The 18,831-nt window shown below is 42.5% G+C and overlaps 1 protein-coding gene across 2 annotated transcripts in view; it reads left to right on the forward strand.

Annotated features, from left to right (window-relative positions):
- The first annotated feature begins 287 nt into the window (after positions 1–287).
- The window catches only part of LOC126272564 (E3 ubiquitin-protein ligase AMFR-like), a 310,352-nt gene continuing 291,808 nt past the window's right edge, over positions 288–18,831 (forward strand). Inside the window, exon 1 of one of the 2 annotated variants that reach the window (XM_049975486.1) lies at positions 288–930. In XM_049975486.1, the coding sequence (XP_049831443.1) occupies positions 661–930 (270 nt within the window). In that variant the 5' untranslated portion in view covers positions 288–660. The remainder of the gene's footprint in view (positions 931–18,831) is intronic. The other variant, XM_049975485.1, reaches the window with a different exon arrangement.

Consider the following 18,831-nt stretch of genomic DNA (forward strand, 5'->3'; position numbering starts at 1 on the left):
TTTCGGACGAACTTTAAAGTAGTTATGCTTGAGCTCAACTTGCCACCACAAATTTGACAACCGAGGTAAGGAGTAGGGGGCCTAAGATTTACTTCCAATATAACTATATGAATGTAATTTTTTTTTTTTTTAAAAAAAGGCTCACGGCGACTAATGGGTATGTTAAGACAGATGAAGGAATCATTGTCCGTACATGGAAAGCAACCTCTAATCCTAAATCAAAGCTTGCTTACAAGAAGAACAAGAAAATGCTACACACAAAATTAATTTTTTCGTACTGCTTATGTTTCATTTTTGCTACAGTGCACTTGTCTTTTCGTTTAATTCATTTCTTTGGTACCTTAATCAGTTTTGATATGATGCATGTCTTGGAAGCAACCAGGACTGTGGAAGAGTGCCAAGATAAAGTTTACATTCACGAAGCGAAACTGCTCGTTTTTAATTTCACGGCACAGGTAAAACAGAAATATGACAGACGCTGTACACCAGCGATAGTGTTATGTTGCAGTATGGCGCGCGAGTCCGCTGCGTCTGTATGGAGGGGGTAAATCCGGCATAGCATCGCCCGGCTTGGGCGTCTGTATGACGAAAGAAACGCAGTACTGTTGAAGTGCCTGTGGCAAGAGTGTCGCGAGCGGGAAGGGGGTGTTGTGATTAACAATGCCGGTGGTGTTGCTGGACCGCTTACCGCTGCCAAGTTTGCGGGCTTACACTTTTATTAGCTTATTACTTGTGTCGTGTTCCGTGTATTATGCTGTGCAAGTTACATCTGATCCCAAGTGGAGAGCAAATGCGACGCTGGCAAGTGAAGGGACTGGTGAAACACCCCGTGACACCGTGGAGAGAACTGTGGAGGAACCTAACTTGACCTTATTCCAGTACCTGACGCAGTTGGTGGTGTTTATGGTGCAAGAGCCACTTTGTATATGGGTAAGTTATTTTGATACTATGGTTTACCATTAATTTTTCCTGTAGCTCAGGAGAGTGGATGAATTTCCCTTCTTACTGTTGAAATACTCATTGAGGGTCTTCAACGAAAATGGATAATAAGCTTTGCGGTAACGCAAATATTTATGTTGTGTTGTATTACGTTCTTTACCATATTGGTAGAAAATATATTAAATTTATAGTCTCTACGGTTTTGGCGCTAGATCACGTTATGCAAATTCCACATGAGTATTAAATTTAGGTCGGAAAAATGTACTCCATATGATTTTTTTTGAACACAGTACCTGGAGTTGTTGAAACATGTAGCGGCGTTCAATAAAAATATGTTTGTATAATGAGTGCCAGACAGCAGTTACATTATTTCCGACAATATTAATTTCATGGTTAGAAGCGCCATTAGCCAGTTGTATTGTCCGCCCAAAACCGGTCTCTTGTAATACGGTAGACTATTCCCGTAGTGGACCAAACCGTGCCCAAGTTGGGCAACAATAGATTTCCTTAACAATTAGTATTACCTATATAGAAACAGAGACATACTACTGAAACAGATGACGAAACTTATGTTGCTTCGAAAGAGATACCCAAGTAATCAAACATGATGTGAAGTCACTTTTCCATAAGCCTTTTCTTTTTTTAACTATTGCACAGGACACAATTCAGTTGTATAGGCAAAAACCATTTTGATATGTCTCTCTCTCTCTCTCTCTCTCTCTCTCTCTCTCTCTCTCTCTCTCTCTCTCAAGACGATGATTGGAGGTATTAAAAGTAAGTTTACGGACTTGGAGCACGTTACCATTAGTACTTACATGCGTTTTATGAGAAAACTGCCCTACATAGTAATTTAACGACTTTTTGGATAACATGCGTCTGCATCCATACCCAGCAATCCGCTGTGAAATGGGTAGCAACCGCTACATTGTAGGACTTAATACGGTCTCTTTCTGTCCAATGCGCGTAGCGAGCGCGGGAAGAAAGGATTGATTGATTTTAAACGCCTCTGCACGGGCTACAAGTAGTAATCTTATCTTCGGGATGCCTACGGAAGCGATACATAGAAGATTGTAGTATATTACTAGAGTTTTACTTAGTTGTTCTTGAAACTCTGTACAATAGGGACCAACCGAATGGGGTAATGCAACTGTCAACACACCTTCATTTTCGGGAGGATGGAGTTGGATCTGCCCAGCCATTCTAATTTATGTTTTCCATGGTTTTCCGAAATAAAAGACAACGTCCCAGGATCTATTATATCCTTATAAAGCATATTTTCTTATTATATATTTTTGAGCTTTTTATTTTCATTGTATACAATGGCAAACCCTGCATCACTGCGATTAGATTCCAGGAGGGATGGATGAATAAATAGTCAATGATGATAGGTAGTTTTTTACGGGATAGCTTGCATGTATCTTCAAGTGCATGCCACTTCATTTCTTTTCCATTATCTCCGTGACACTCATCCATGGATGAACCAGAAACGTTACCCTCGTCTGTACACTAAAGTATTACCCATTCGTCCCCTTTTTTACAGGTTCCACACACTTGAGAGCAGCATTCTCAGGATGGAACGCACGAGTGTTTAGTAAGCAATATTCTTTAGTGTTGCTATCATTTCCCCAGTATTTTATCAGTGACAAGGAAGTATGCACCTGCTTTACAACGACTGGCAATGAGACTGTGATCGTTCCATTATATAGCCATGGATATTGTTAGGTTGCCTGTTAGTACATAAGTACTCAACAACTACTTTCCATTTAAAGGTTCCGGAATTCATAATAAATGGAAAAGCTTAAAATAATGATGCAGTATACAGGTGAGGCCATTACGCTAGTCATATGTGCCAGATAATAACGCTTATAAGTCCAGAGACATGTTGCAATCTTTTGAAGCCGTCATCAGGCCTCCTACGGTGCTGAGGAGCCTTGGATAATGCTAACGAAAGTGCAACAAGGTATCTGCGCTTGTGAAGTTGAGTACGGCAGTGAGTACTGGCACTATAGCGTAACTCCGGTGAAATGCACACTATATTACTTTGACCAACGTATAGTAGGATAAGAAAATTAAGTTCCTGTATGTTCCAGCCATATGATCAATAATTCTGCAGTCTTCTCTTTGTTCTGCAAAGATGCTATTGTAAAATACAAATTTGGAAGTGTTGCTTTGGAATTCGCAACTGTCTTCTTACATTCCAGTTGTAGACCACATGAATTGGGCACTACTTATGAAAGTATCGTGCAAGAACGTCAATAGGTCGGCATCTTTAAATCTTGATACTTTGCACTTAGCTCTATCTGTTATTCAGTTCATACTTTTTACGAAGTCTGATTTCTTTCACTAAAAATACGTTTGTTCCCCATCACGCGCAACAGTGGTGTAATTTCTTGTGCTGTTTATTCATTTTTCCCCGTTTGTTTCGTGGACAGCATCCACAAGCTGGGCTTGTCATAAATATCAACCTCTTTTTACCCTTATGTGAAATGATCTTGTCATGGGTAAAAGGATAACCAAAATCGGATGAGACCATTCTGGTAAAGTGCAATATTTAATCAAGGCGGTTGTATACACAACTGCAAGTTTGAAAAGTGTGCTCTATCGATCGTTTGGTGCAGGTGTGCCCGAGCACCTGTGTGGTACGTGATTTTGCACGACTGTTTTAACAGTACGACGCTCGACGGATTTTAATTTATGCAAGCTGGTGCGAGCACACCAAGAGGAGTATGTGCTTCAGAAGGTGTGCAGATATGCGCAGATTTTTACAAGAAATCATAAGTTTTGAAACAGCAATCGTAGCGGTACTATGTTTTCTGAAGTTTGGTTCAAATGGCTCTGAGCACTATGGGACTTAACATCTGAGGTCATCAGTCCCCTAGAACTTAGAACTACTTAAACCTAACTAACCTAAGGACATCAAACACATCCATGCCCGAGGCAGGATTCGAACCCGCGACCGTAGCGGTCGCGCAGTTCCAGATTGTAGCGCCTAGAACCACTCGGCCGCCCCGACCGGCTCGGAAGTAGTATGTTCGAGCATATACTCTTATCAGTGGAGAAATGAAATAATCGTAACTTAGTTGCCAATTGATTGACGGTAGGAGTAAATACAAAAATGCAGAAAATGAAGTGGCCAAAAGGAATACAAACATCGAAAATTTGAGACTGACGGAAAGTGAAAGATGCTAAAGGTGGAGTGGCTAGATGAGAAATTCAAAGCTGTTGAAGCACGCATGACTATGGAAAAGACAAATGTCGCGTGTAGGAAACTTAGACACCTTAAGAGAAATAGTTGTATGAATATTAAAATTTCAGATGGCAAGTATCCAATAAGCAAAGAACAGAAGGTTGTGAGGAGGAAGGAATATATACATTGTGCAACACGAAGGATCGCTTTTTGAAACCCCGTAATTGCCTCCCATTGCGACGTAGTTTGAAATTTGGCTCAAAACAGCCTACTGCCTTCCTCTGTAATGGCGTAAATGCATGGCAGCCTGCGAAGTCACTCACGGGCTTGACGATGCCTCAAACTGCAACGCATCGTCACATGCGAAAGAACGGTCTCCGTATGAGGCGTGATGTCGGTCAGTGATGTCACGTTGGCACCAAAAGTCGCCACAGGTCTGCCCAACGCCAACTCTGTGACAAGACCGTCACACTCCTCTTACCCACGTTTCACCCCTTTTGATGCCTCTCATCGCTGGAGTCAGAATCATGACGCCCAGCGTTGAAATCACGCTGCTCCACCGCTGTCCAGCATCGAAACGAAAAGGTCGCAGGAGATGGCATAAAGGGCATTGACAGCAACTCTTCCTTTAGAGCATTGTCTGTCATTTCCTTCTTAAATTTGATACTGCATTTATCTGTAACATTTACAGCCAGATAAATGGTTGCTATAAGAATAACTTAACTATTATAAATGGGAACCAGTAAAGACTATATCTGTATTGGTATACTGTGGTATATATTTATCTTTGGCGAGAGGTGATAAATCATTCTCTATTAATAACAGCATAAATAGAGTAGCATGAATCAGATGTTCAAACAATTACAGATCTGCGTCCCTGCTGCACAGTGGGAATGTGCAGTCAACCAGTAACAAGAGAACCACTTCCCTTGCTCCTCAGCGCGTAACCTCGTTAAAATAAGCCTGTTGTGTACTTTGGGATAGACGACTCCAGAGAACGTTTTGATGGTTAAAACATCATGTTGCGTTCTCTTAGCGCCACGTTTATCGACCTTTGTCCCGTAGTAAAGACACTGGATGTTGCTGTTGACATGGAAGCGTAGCGTGGTGGTCAGTCAAGTCGTTTAGCAGAGTCCAAGCAGATCGTCCCGACCTGGAAAAGTGTATCGCTGGGAGGATAACCCCTAGGACCGCGATGCCGCCTTATGTCACATATCGGCTCTGTGCTATTTGTGCATTTGTGGGCAGAGAATCCAAAGTAAACAACAATATGCATACACTTTCCCGGTGAGTATGGGTGCAGCGGCATGGCGGAATTATTTTTCCACCTGATTTTCCGTGATTCATCATATTTTTTTACCATATATGTATCCCATCCATGTTATCACGCTAGTTAGCACATTTAGTTTTCACGTCCTACGCACATCCAATAATTTGATAAATGGCAGTTCATGGTTTTACTGTTGTCATAACAAGAATTGTACGTAAGTATCTTCAATGGCCACTCCCTGCCGGCCGTAGTGGCCGAGCGGTTCTAGGCGCTGCAATCTGGAACCGCGCGACTGTTACGGTCGCAGGTTCGAATCCTGCCTCAGGCATGGATGTGTGGAATGTCCTTAGGTTAGTTAGGTTTAAGTAGTTGTAAGTTCTCGGGGACTGATGACCACAGCTGTTAAGTCCCTTAGTGCTCAGAGCCTGTTGTGAGTTTTTTTTTTTTTTTTACTCCCCTTCTCCCATCCGCAGTTCTATTCCGTTTGCCTGCATGAATTCAATGTTTACGGTCATGGTCTTGGTCTTTTCGTTTCTTGCGTGCAGCTGTCGATGCAACTTTGTTTGTCCTTAATACTGAACTGTTTTCGTTCATTGATGTGTGTAAATAACGGATGTCCCACTCGTAAAGGCCTTTGGGGAAAATGTTATAAAAATTTTTAATAAAATATGACATGGAAGCAAATTTGTACTTGACATACCTTCATGATTGAGAAATAAAGATATATTACAAGAGGTGCTGGATGTGAGCTCTTGGTCGTGAATTTTCTTGCCACAGTATTGGGATTCGCGGCATATGTTCTCCCATAATTCGTCGATAGCGCCTTGTCCTTGTACACATTACCTCGGAGCTGGGCCCTATAGAAAAGTCAGGGGGGCGTGTCAGGTGACCGTGGAGGCAATAATTCTTTGGAAACCAATTGTCATGGAAAAATCAATCCACCGTAGACATACCCGCAATAGACGTGTGTCGTGTAGCCCCATCTTGCATACACTAGCCAGCGTTATCGAACTGGTTCACAAATTCATGAAAGAATACCTGGTACGTTTCATTGGTGACGGTATTGTATATATAAACACGAGACCCACACACAGCTCGCGGAACCTCATCGTTGCCACATTTCACAGGTGCTGCCACATCGAGTTACATGAGAACACGTGACGTGAAATCCAATACTCTGACATGAACATGCAGCGTCGTGTTCAACTGCCAGGTGGTGGTAGTGGTGGTCGTCGTCGTCAGTTCCAGCACCTCTTGTAATGTACTTTCACATCTGAACATTGAAGGTATATCGGTACAAATTTCGTTGTATATCCTCTTTTATTATGACTTTTATAGCACTTTTCCTGGTACTCATACAAAAAATCCTGTGTTGTTTCTTTCGGGACTGCCTTCTTTTTCTGCCGTTCTTCTTCCAGAACGCAGTCGTAAGAAAGACTGCAACTGTTGGCTGTGAGATGCAGAGCTGCAGTTTAATTGACCTTAGACACTCCAGGAAATTGGCCGGAATGTACCTGAGCGCTTCCTGTTTTTTTTCCTGGCGACTTGTTTTGGAGGAAGTCGAGGCCACGGAAAGACGGGTTGCTGTGCTGGCGCTCGCTTTCTGGAAATACGGTGGCTGAGTCACTGGCAATCAGCTGGAAAACGTACAAGGCCTCGGCGCCACAGGCCAGATCCCAAGCTGGAAAACAGAAGCTGCTGGAAACGACGTCATCTCGCCTTCTGATCAGACGGGTCTCCCCCGCAGTCGAATCTCTCGTTGGGTGCTTGTTACGTAGCATACCACACACGTGTAAATAATTTCTAAAACCGAAGATTTCAGCAGCAGCGATGTCCCATTTCAGCCCTATCATCAGGTCTAACGCTGTCTGTAACTCGTATCTACACGTTTGCTAGGATGGATGTGAAGTAATTTAGATGCCATCTTAAAAAAAAAAAGTAACGTGAAAACTAAAAGAAATGATCATTTACTAGTCACAGAGTGTATACACCGCGAGACTTCCGGGAAAAATTCGTGAATTGCTACTTCCGGGAAAAATTTGTGAAAAACTCGAATTTTTCGCTGTTTCAGTTTTCAGTTAAATTTTTGTAATTTTGACTGGTAACAATTTATACGTACTAATGGCCTGCTACTGCAAGGATAATACTGCAGAAATATGTAAACGAGAGGATTGTACCAAAATAAAACTTTGGTTGCAAAGAAAATGGACCGTTTATAGCTACAGAACAAAGGCTTCAGGACGAAGACTGCAAAACTTCTGAACAAACTGGTTACGATGAGCGTGATGTCGCGACTGTTGACATTTCTAATCGGTCGCCGAAAAATATTGCGAATTGTGGTTCGAGAAGAGTTACTTTCAAGTAAATTTCCTGTTACGCAATATAAACTTATATTACGTATGAGAATGTGCGATGAATTTCTTAAATCACGGAGCGTTCGAATCTCATTCAAAACTTAGCAGTTTGATGACCAGCTATTTAGAAAAATTTCTGGCCCAGAGGCCAGGCGTTTATGCCATTATTTAAAATTTACCGCCACATTTGTGTTTGATGTGTCATAAAAGGTAACACGCGCAAAAAAGACCAACATTCAAGGTTAGTTTTTCGTATTCATTTTGGCCCTTTCACAGACTACAATTGCGCAGTACCGCTGGAAAAAAAATTTCCTTCAGAAAAACAAGAGTTCTTGATCAGTTTTACATCGCCGCGCGGGTTTAGCCGAGCGGTTTAGGGCGCTGCAGTCGTGGACTGTGCGGCTGGTCCCGGCGGAGGTTAGTCCTCCCTCGGACGTGGGTGTGTGTGTTTGTCCTTAGGATAATTTAGGTTAAGTAGAGTGTACGTTTAGGGACTGATGACCTTAGCAGTTGAGTCCCATAAAATTTCACACACATTTGAACAGATTCACACGTAATTGGGTTTTCTATGAAGAAGTCGAAGTGTGCGATGGAATATTTGATCATACGGGTAACCCACTAAATGCTCAGTGCAAAGCAGTGAAATTTATAATCGTGCTCGTCAGAAATATTCAGCTTCTGCAATTTAAGCTATACTTTTAAAATGCTGCCTAACCACACCCTCCGAAAAACCAGCAAAACATTTTGACGACCAATATTATACCGTATATACGCTAATTTAAACCATTAACTTTACCTAGTTGAGTGTTCACACTGCTTAACAGTGATGTTGCTTTAAGCTGACTACATCACATGTCTTGTGCTCGGAACATCTGCCGTCATTGGCTGGCGATATCACTGGACATGAACTATGGGTTGACAAAAGCCCATCGCAATGCCGAGAAGTTCTACGCCGGTGTATAAATCCTTTACCATTCAAATGATTGATAAGTTTTACGGCTTCAAGGTAAAGCATATTGTCATTTAATACGGGAAAAGTGTATTTTTAACCGGGAAATCCGGAATTTTTGTCTTGTCTGCATATAGGCTACACCCTGTAGGTACACTGTGTACACCCGCGCCAGACAATTATGGAGAGGTAATTCTTTGGCGAATACTTATTCGTGTTGATGAAATGACAGGAAAGCTGAACATACATATTGTACAGTGTTTGGCCTACTTAACAATTCCATTTCGTGTGGAAAAAACTGATTGAATCGCATACTTAATGTGCTGAAGAATGTGGCTTAAAGTGTGCTTGTTGCGTGGACTCCGACCAAGCATTGAGAACATTTTAGATTATCGAGTGCAGCACCTATGACGACTAGGTCCACCTTCGAAATGTTGCAAATAAAGTTTGTATTGGAAATCCAGGTGGACACTCGAAAAAGATTTCCTTTCGCTGGGTGCACGTCATAAATAGCGACAAAACTACCTACCAAATATCCCGAATACAACCAGCAGTACGGCAATACACGTCTAAGAAAGGATTTAAGGTAGCTGATGTTTATGTAGAGTGGAAGTATAAGCGGCCGATCAAAAACTTTAGTCCAGAATCGGCATGCCACCCAGGAAAAATATTCGCGAACACTGAGGCAATAATCTCAGACTCAGCAGGTTATTGGGTGAAACACTATATCCTGCTTGGCAGTTCGTAACTGCCTGGTGCACATCCTCGTCTCACAGGAATCTTCAAACCGTCTCTAGGCCTTTAAGGGGTCGAAGGCATTGTAATCGCATGGAGAGTAAGCAGGAGTAAGGGTTCAAATGGCTCTGAGCACTATGGGACTCAACTGCTGTGGTCATCAGTCCCCTAGAACGTAGAACTACTTGAACCTAACTAACCTAAGGACATCACACACATCCATGCCCGAGGCAAGATTCGAACCTGCGACCGTAGCAGTCGCACGGTTCCGGACTGCGCGCCTAGAACCGCGAGACCACCGCGGCCGGCCAGGAGTAAGGGCTCCAGTGTTTCCCGCTTGAGTTGGTTCGCAGTGGATGCGGCTGGCCTCTCAGATCGACTGGCGTTTTGTGTTGAATCGCGATCAGCACGGAACTTGGAACACCATTCCACAACGGTGGTTTTCGACTGACATGCTGCCTCATTCAGATTTTTCATCTACCGATGGATGTCTACCGGTGTTTGTTCATCGGCAGCCAAGAAAAGAATTTGTTGGCTGCCGAAGGCCATACACAAATTACGAAGTGACAATTCATTGACGAGTACTTATTTGTGTTGACAAAATGTCACAAAAAATAAACTCGCACATTTTACAGAGTCAAGCCTGATTGACAATTGCATTTTGTGTGAACAAAACACGATCGTATCGTGTACTTATTGTGCTGAAGGACACATTGGTCCTGTTTGGATGCATTTGGTAATAATGACCTCATAGTTCGTTTCTGCATGTACCGTACGCATGTCGGAAAGACACGGATGCCGCATTGATCTCTTGCCTGCATGTGGGTGCTTATAGATCGACATCAGAATCGCGCTACATTGTGTATACGCTCTCAAACGGAAATTTTTTGATCGCACCCTTACAATAAGGTTTAGACTCAAGGCATGATGTTCACCAAAATGTCGCGTAATTGCCAGTGTAGTGCAAGTTTTTAAGTTTGATGAATTCCAAAGGTCAGGGGTTCGAATCTCAGCAGGTCATAGGATTTATTGTCTCTCTTGGCACTTGTTCCACCCCTGGCAACTGTTTGCTAAAGCGAAACGTGCAAAGTAGCACTCGTCCCGGAGTCTACGTTTAAGCTCTAGGTCACCCAGTTGAACGGTAGGAGGAAGGCACGAGCACATCACTCTCAGTAGGACCATGCCTAGCATTGCATGGTGGTGTCCTTACCAAACTAAGGGATTGAGGACGAATTTACTCAAGCAGGCCCTCACTAGGTCTCACACGAGAAGTGAGTTGACCATGCTAAACTTTTCTGTCGTAGAAAGTTAAGTGTGGTAGCAGGGAATTGGACAGAATGAGATCCATGCCAACCATCCTGGATTCCGAAAACTTAGATCATGTGAAACCCAACTCGCACTTTTCTCACATGACATACTAAGAGCTTTGAATCAAGGCAGTCGGGTAGATGTAGCATTTCTTGATTCCGAAAAGCATTTGACGCAGTACAGCACCGACGCTTATTGCCAAAAGTACGATCATATGGAGTATAAAGCGAAATTTGTGACTGGATTGAGAACGTTTTGGTGGGGAGGACATAACATGTTATCTTGGATAGGGAGTCATCGTCAGAGGTAGAAGTAACGTCGGGTGTGTCCCAGGAAGTGTTGCAACCCTTGCTATTCACGTTGTATATTAATGACCTTGTGTGCTTCTTGCAGATGATGCGGCTATCTACAGTGAAATGCTGTCCGAGAGAAGCTGCATAAATATTCAACCAGATCTTTATAAGATTTCAATTTCGCAGAGGTTAGCAGCTTTCACTAAATGTTCAGAAATGTAAAATTTTGCACATCACAAAACGGGAAAATATAATATCCTGTGACTATAATATCAGTGAGTCACTTTTGTAATCGGCCAACTCATACAAATACCTGGGCGTAACACTTTATAGGGATATGAAATGGACTGAGAAGTACAGTCAGTTTACATAGATTTCTTACAAATCACCCGTGCGGCCCATTCTACAGTATTGCTAAAGTGTGCGGGACCTGTACCAAATAGGACTAAAAGGGGATATTGTCCGTGCACAGAGAACGATAGCGCGATGGTTACAGGTTTGTTGGACCCACGTAGTGTCTTAGTGATGTTGAGGAAACTGAACTGGAAGACTCCTGAAGATGGACGTAAATTATCCCGAGAAAGTTTGCTAACAAAGTTACAAGAACCAGCCTTAAATGATGACTCTAGCAATACACTAGATATCGCTGACGAAGGGGTATGAGGACAAGATTAGGATAATTACAGTACGCACAGAATCATTCAATCATTTTTCCCGCGCTACACACGTGAATATTCGGTACAGTTGGACGTACTCCCTGTCGTGTCCTTTGCGGCTTTTTGCAGAGTATGGATGTAGATGTAGAACTACTCGCTGCACTTTCGGGCTTATAACATCAGATACTCACCATAGAGGAGGCGGAATCATGTCGTTCATTTAATGTTTAATGCTTTAATACGCTACTCTTGTATTGCTTCCTCGGAGATCGAGTGGTTTAAACAGCTACCAAAAGCTTTCAACGATTTTGTACACAATATAAGTGAGCTGAAATTCTCAGATTAGTTGTAAACAATTGGTACCAAATAATATCCCTAACGGGAAACTAGTGTCCCAAAGACGTATGATCGACATCTTTTGTTCTCAACATATATAAGCGATGTGTTGAATAGGGCAAGTAGTGATCGAAGACAGTTTGCTGGTCATGGTGTGTGTACGACAAAGGGTCGTTGTTGAGCGACTGCAGGATGATACAAGATGATAGGATTTCTGTTTGGAATGATGGATGACATCTCGCTATAAATGTAGAAAAATGTAAGTAATGCAGATGAATAGGGAAAAGAATTCTGCAGTGTTCGAATACAACAGGGAAAACAATTCTGCATTATTCGAATACAGTATCACTCGCATCGATGTAGCTACAGTGTTGCAGAGAAATGTAAAATGGAGCGAGTAGAAAAGCCGAATGGTGGAATTCGGTTTATTGGGGAGTTCTAGGTAAGTGTAACTCATCTGTGAAGAAGGACGCATGTATAAGACTAATGGAGTTCATTCTTGAGCACTGCTAGTGTGTTTGCACCACGTCGTATCAACGAAGAAATCGAGGCAATTCAGACGAGTGGTGCTAAATTTATTACCGGTAGGTTCGATCAACACTCGAGTATCACGGAAATGCTCTGTGGACTCTAATGGTAATCTGTGGAGGGAAGAGGGAGTTCTTTTGTGGAACACTACTGACAAGGGTAACTCCCCATCGCAACTCCCTCAGATTTTAGTGGCAAGATGGCCTAGTGGATAGCCTGTCAAAAACTGAACACAGATCAGGCATGAAAACAGGAAGAAGGTGTACTGAGCAGTGCGAAAAAAATAGCTGTCCGACTAGTAATTGAAATGTTCTTTCTGTAATCATGGCAGTTGCCATACGATACATGGGTTATATGAGTCATGTGGTAAGAGTACGTGGTGAATAGTGAGAGTAAGCGAGATACCATATAGATGACTCACAGAAATGAAAACATGAAATAAACTGATGCGAACTCTGTTAGAAGAAAGGAATTAGTCAAAACTTCCAAAACGCGACGCAACTTTAAAAAATTTAAAAACGTATGTTTTGCAGAGAAAAGAGAAAATGTATAATTGTGAAAATGTGGAATACAGTTTTAGCAGCTTACGTGACAAACTATTGTTTTCATCATTCCCTTGGGAGTGATCACATTTGACATTCACACGAGCACCTAAGTCAGGCAAGGAGGCATATCTCACTCACGAGGCGTAAAAATAACGTGCGTCAATAAGAAATTCCGAACACGAACTGCCCCTAATGCGGTGTATGATACACAAGACGTGTTCGGCGATGGAGGATTCAGTTGACTTGTCGCCTTATCATCAAATGTTTGAGGTTCCCATTCTAAAGCCACTTACTAAGGCAAGAATTGGCGCGAGTGAGCTTTGAACTCGGATCGCACGCTTTGCAATCCAACACTGACTGCTTAACCATGACGCTGTGGCTCCTCCACATTGCTCCATATTACACTTCTTGTGCTTGGACCGTTGAGTGTTTCTGTTTTGCTTTTTTTACACAGTACATTATACCTTCTTCCTGTTGTCGTGCTTGATCTGTGTTCAGTTTCTGACACTGTCCACTGAGTCCTCTAACCACTAAATCTGAAGGGGTGCGAAGGGGGAGTTTCCCTTGTGAGATACTTGGGAGTACAGGTATTTGTGACAAATTGCAAAACGCTCCCTCTGCCACCAACGTACATCTCGCATGAAGACCACAGTGCGAGTGCAAAAGGAATTGGGATGACCAGCAGTGTGGTACAAGATACTCTCCGCTGACCGCCGCATGCTTGCTATTTATGTATATAGATGCTATTCCACTCACATCCTTCTGAAGTCCCACACATAAAATGGACTGGTGGGACTTCGCGCAGTTCTGGTAGCAAGGTCCATAGCGTGGCTGATGAAATATTGGGTGACTCGTAAAGTGTTTTAGCAACAGGCTTGCGATTACACAAACTTAGTGCTTTGGCCCGAGAAAGAAAGTGAACTTTGTTGTAATGTACGGGTTAAATGTAATAAGATATTGCAATGCCCCTGTTGTTTCGAATTATGATGCAATGTTCCATCGGACATGCATGCACGTTCTAAGGAACAGGCACTGTGGCGACTACAGCCGGTATGGAATACACAAAATGTTTTCACAGTTGCGAATATGGACAACCTTCAGCTGTATAATGGAATGCCAAAGAAAAGTTGTGCCGGACCGGGACTCGAACCCGTATTTACAGCTTATCGCGAGCGGTCGGGTACCACACAACTACCGGCCGAAGCGAAACTTCGCATATGTCGACGAAAATGTGTGTACAAACTGTACTCGCACATCCATTATGTATATTACAGTACAATCGCTTGCCTGGTGCCGGCGGATGTCCGAGGGAACTTTGCATCGTAGTTCTGAGCTACATAGACACTGTAATAGTGTGTTTATCCACAGACATCGGGCAAGCGACTTTAAATGAAAATGTCTACCCTGTACCCGGAATATACACAATAGATGTACGACTGCAGGTAGTCGGGCACAGATTTTCATTGTTGTCATTCCATTTTACGGCTGATGTTTATCCATATTAGCACTTACAAATACTGTTAATGTAAATGTACTGCTGTTTGGGCTCTGCATTGGCGTAGAAGATCCGTGGTTGTTCACCAGTGATTATGTATAATTATTTCCTCCTCTCCACTCTGCACCTTGTCATTATTAAAGCGGCATGGAAAAGCATTTTCATGTGTTAATCTCTGGTGTCTGTGGACACTTTTCACTCCAGAAAAAATGATTTAACAGAAAATGTATATAGAACTGTAATCTTACGTTGACAAAATTTTATTTTTAATTGGCTCGAAATAAGGGAATGGCAGAGAGAGTGGAAATCAACTGTTACACAATCAACACAGAAGGAGCCACAGTCGGGTAGATGTAGCATTTCTTGATTCCGAAAAGCATTTGACGCAGTACAGCACCGACGCTTATTGCCAAAAGTACGATCATATGGAGTATAAAGCGAAATTTGTGACTGGATTGAGAACGTTTTGGTGGGGAGGACATAACATGTTATCTTGGATAGGGAGTCATCGTCAGAGGTAGAAGTAACGTCGGGTGTGTCCCAGGAAGTGTTGCAACCCTTGCTATTCACGTTGTATATTAATGACCTTGTGTGCTTCTTGCAGATGATGCGGCTATCTACAGTGAAATGCTGTCCGAGAGAAGCTGCATAAATATTCAACCAGATCTTTATAAGATTTCAATTTCGCAGAGGTTAGCAGCTTTCACTAAATGTTCAGAAATGTAAAATTTTGCACATCACAAAACGGGAAAATATAATATCCTGTGACTATAATATCAGTGAGTCACTTTTGTAATCGGCCAACTCATACAAATACCTGGGCGTAACACTTTATAGGGATATGAAATGGACTGAGAAGTACAGTCAGTTTACATAGATTTCTTACAAATCACCCGTGCGGCCCATTCTACAGTATTGCTAAAGTGTGCGGGACCTGTACCAAATAGGACTAAAAGGGGATATTGTCCGTGCACAGAGAACGATAGCGCGATGGTTACAGGTTTGTTGGACCCACGTAGTGTCTTAGTGATGTTGAGGAAACTGAACTGGAAGACTCCTGAAGATGGACGTAAATTATCCCGAGAAAGTTTGCTAACAAAGTTACAAGAACCAGCCTTAAATGATGACTCTAGCAATACACTAGATATCGCTGACGAAGGGGTATGAGGACAAGATTAGGATAATTACAGTACGCACATAATCATTCAATCATTTTTCCCGCGCTACACACGTGAATATTCGGTACAGTTGGACGTACTCCCTGTCGTGTCCTTTGCGGCTTTTTGCAGAGTATGGATGTAGATGTAGAACTACTCGCTGCACTTTCGGGCTTATAACATCAGATACTCACCATAGAGGAGGCGGAATCATGTCGTTCATTTAATGTTTAATGCTTTAATACGCTACTCTTGTATTGCTTCCTCGGAGATCGAGTGGTTTAAACAGCTACCAAAAGCTTTCAACGATTTTGTACACAATATAAGTGAGCTGAAATTCTCAGATTAGTTGTAAACAATTGGTACCAAATAATATCCCTAACGGGAAACTAGTGTCCCAAAGACGTATGATCGACATCTTTTGTTCTCAACATATATAAGCGATGTGTTGAATAGGGCAAGTAGTGATCGAAGACAGTTTGCTGGTCATGGTGTGTGTACGACAAAGGGTCGTTGTTGAGCGACTGCAGGATGATACAAGATGATAGGATTTCTGTTTGGAATGATGGATGACATCTCGCTATAAATGTAGAAAAATGTAAGTAATGCAGATGAATAGGGAAAAGAATTCTGCAGTGTTCGAATACAACAGGGAAAACAATTCTGCATTATTCGAATACAGTATCACTCGCATCGATGTAGCTACAGTGTTGCAGAGAAATGTAAAATGGAGCGAGTAGAAAAGCCGAATGGTGGAATTCGGTTTATTGGGGAGTTCTAGGTAAGTGTAACTCATCTGTGAAGAAGGACGCATGTATAAGACTAATGGAGTTCATTCTTGAGCACTGCTAGTGTGTTTGCACCACGTCGTATCAACGAAGAAATCGAGGCAATTCAGACGAGTGGTGCTAAATTTATTACCGGTAGGTTCGATCAACACTCGAGTATCACGGAAATGCTCTGTGGACTCTAATGGTAATCTGTGGAGGGAAGAGGGAGTTCTTTTGTGGAACACTACTGACAAGGGTAACTCCCCATCGCAACTCCCTCAGATTTTAGTGGCAAGATGGCCTAGTGGATAGCCTGTCAAAAACTGAACACAGATCAGGCATGAAAACAGGAAGAAGGTGTACTGAGCAGTGCGAAAAAAATAGCTGTCCGACTAGTAATTGAAATGTTCTTTCTGTAATCATGGCAGTTGCCATACGATACATGGGTTATATGAGTCATGTGGTAAGAGTACGTGGTGAATAGTGAGAGTAAGCGAGATACCATATAGATGACTCACAGAAATGAAAACATGAAATAAACTGATGCGAACTCTGTTAGAAGAAAGGAATTAGTCAAAACTTCCAAAACGCGACGCAACTTTAAAAAATTTAAAAACGTATGTTTTGCAGAGAAAAGAGAAAATGTATAATTGTGAAAATGTGGAATACAGTTTTAGCAGCTTACGTGACAAACTATTGTTTTCATCATTCCCTTGGGAGTGATCACATTTGACATTCACACGAGCACCTAAGTCAGGCAAGGAGGCATATCTCACTCACGAGGCGTAAAAATAACGTGCGTCAATAAGAAATTCCGAACACGAACTGCCCCTAATGCGGTGTATGATACACAAGACGTGTTCGGCGATGGAGGATTCAGTTGACTTGTCGCCTTATCATCAAATGTTTGAGGTTCCCATTCTAAAGCCACTTACTAAGGCAAGAATTGGCGCGAGTGAGCTTTGAACTCGGATCGCACGCTTTGCAATCCAACACTGACTGCTTAACCATGACGCTGTGGCTCCTCCACATTGCTCCATATTACACTTCTTGTGCTTGGACCGTTGAGTGTTTCTGTTTTGCTTTTTTTACACAGTACATTATACCTTCTTCCTGTTGTCGTGCTTGATCTGTGTTCAGTTTCTGACACTGTCCACTGAGTCCTCTAACCACTAAATCTGAAGGGGTGCGAAGGGGGAGTTTCCCTTGTGAGATACTTGGGAGTACAGGTATTTGTGACAAATTGCAAAACGCTCCCTCTGCCACCAACGTACATCTCGCATGAAGACCACAGTGCGAGTGCAAAAGGAATTGGGATGACCAGCAGTGTGGTACAAGATACTCTCCGCTGACCGCCGCATGCTTGCTATTTATGTATATAGATGCTATTCCACTCACATCCTTCTGAAGTCCCACACATAAAATGGACTGGTGGGACTTCGCGCAGTTCTGGTAGCAAGGTCCATAGCGTGGCTGATGAAATATTGGGTGACTCGTAAAGTGTTTTAGCAACAGGCTTGCGATTACACAAACTTAGTGCTTTGGCCCGAGAAAGAAAGTGAACTTTGTTGTAATGTACGGGTTAAATGTAATAAGATATTGCAATGCCCCTGTTGTTTCGAATTATGATGCAATGTTCCATCGGACATGCATGCACGTTCTAAGGAACAGGCACTGTGGCGACTACAGCCGGTATGGAATACACAAAATGTTTTCACAGTTGCGAATATGGACAACCTTCAGCTGTATAATGGAATGCCAAAGAAAAGTTGTGCCGGACCGGGACTCGAACCCGTATTTACAGCTTATCGCGAGCGGTCGGGTACCACACAACTACCGGCCGAAGCGAAACTTCGCATATGTCGACGAAAATGTGTGTACAAACTGTACTCGCACATCCATTATGTATATTACAGTACAATCGCTTGCCTGGTGCCGGCGGATGTCCGAGGGAACTTTGCATCGTAGTTCTGAGCTACATAGACACTGTAATAGTGTGTTTATCCACAGACATCGGGCAAGCGACTTTAAATGAAAATGTCTACCCTGTACCCGGAATATACACAATAGATGTACGACTGCAGGTAGTCGGGCACAGATTTTCATTGTTGTCATTCCATTTTACGGCTGATGTTTATCCATATTAGCACTTACAAATACTGTTAATGTAAATGTACTGCTGTTTGGGCTCTGCATTGGCGTAGAAGATCCGTGGTTGTTCACCAGTGATTATGTATAATTATTTCCTCCTCTCCACTCTGCACCTTGTCATTATTAAAGCGGCATGGAAAAGCATTTTCATGTGTTAA

The sequence above is a fragment of the Schistocerca gregaria genome, chromosome 5 (assembly GCF_023897955.1).
Source record: "Schistocerca gregaria isolate iqSchGreg1 chromosome 5, iqSchGreg1.2, whole genome shotgun sequence".
NCBI classification, from domain to species: Eukaryota; Metazoa; Arthropoda; class Insecta; order Orthoptera; family Acrididae; genus Schistocerca; species Schistocerca gregaria.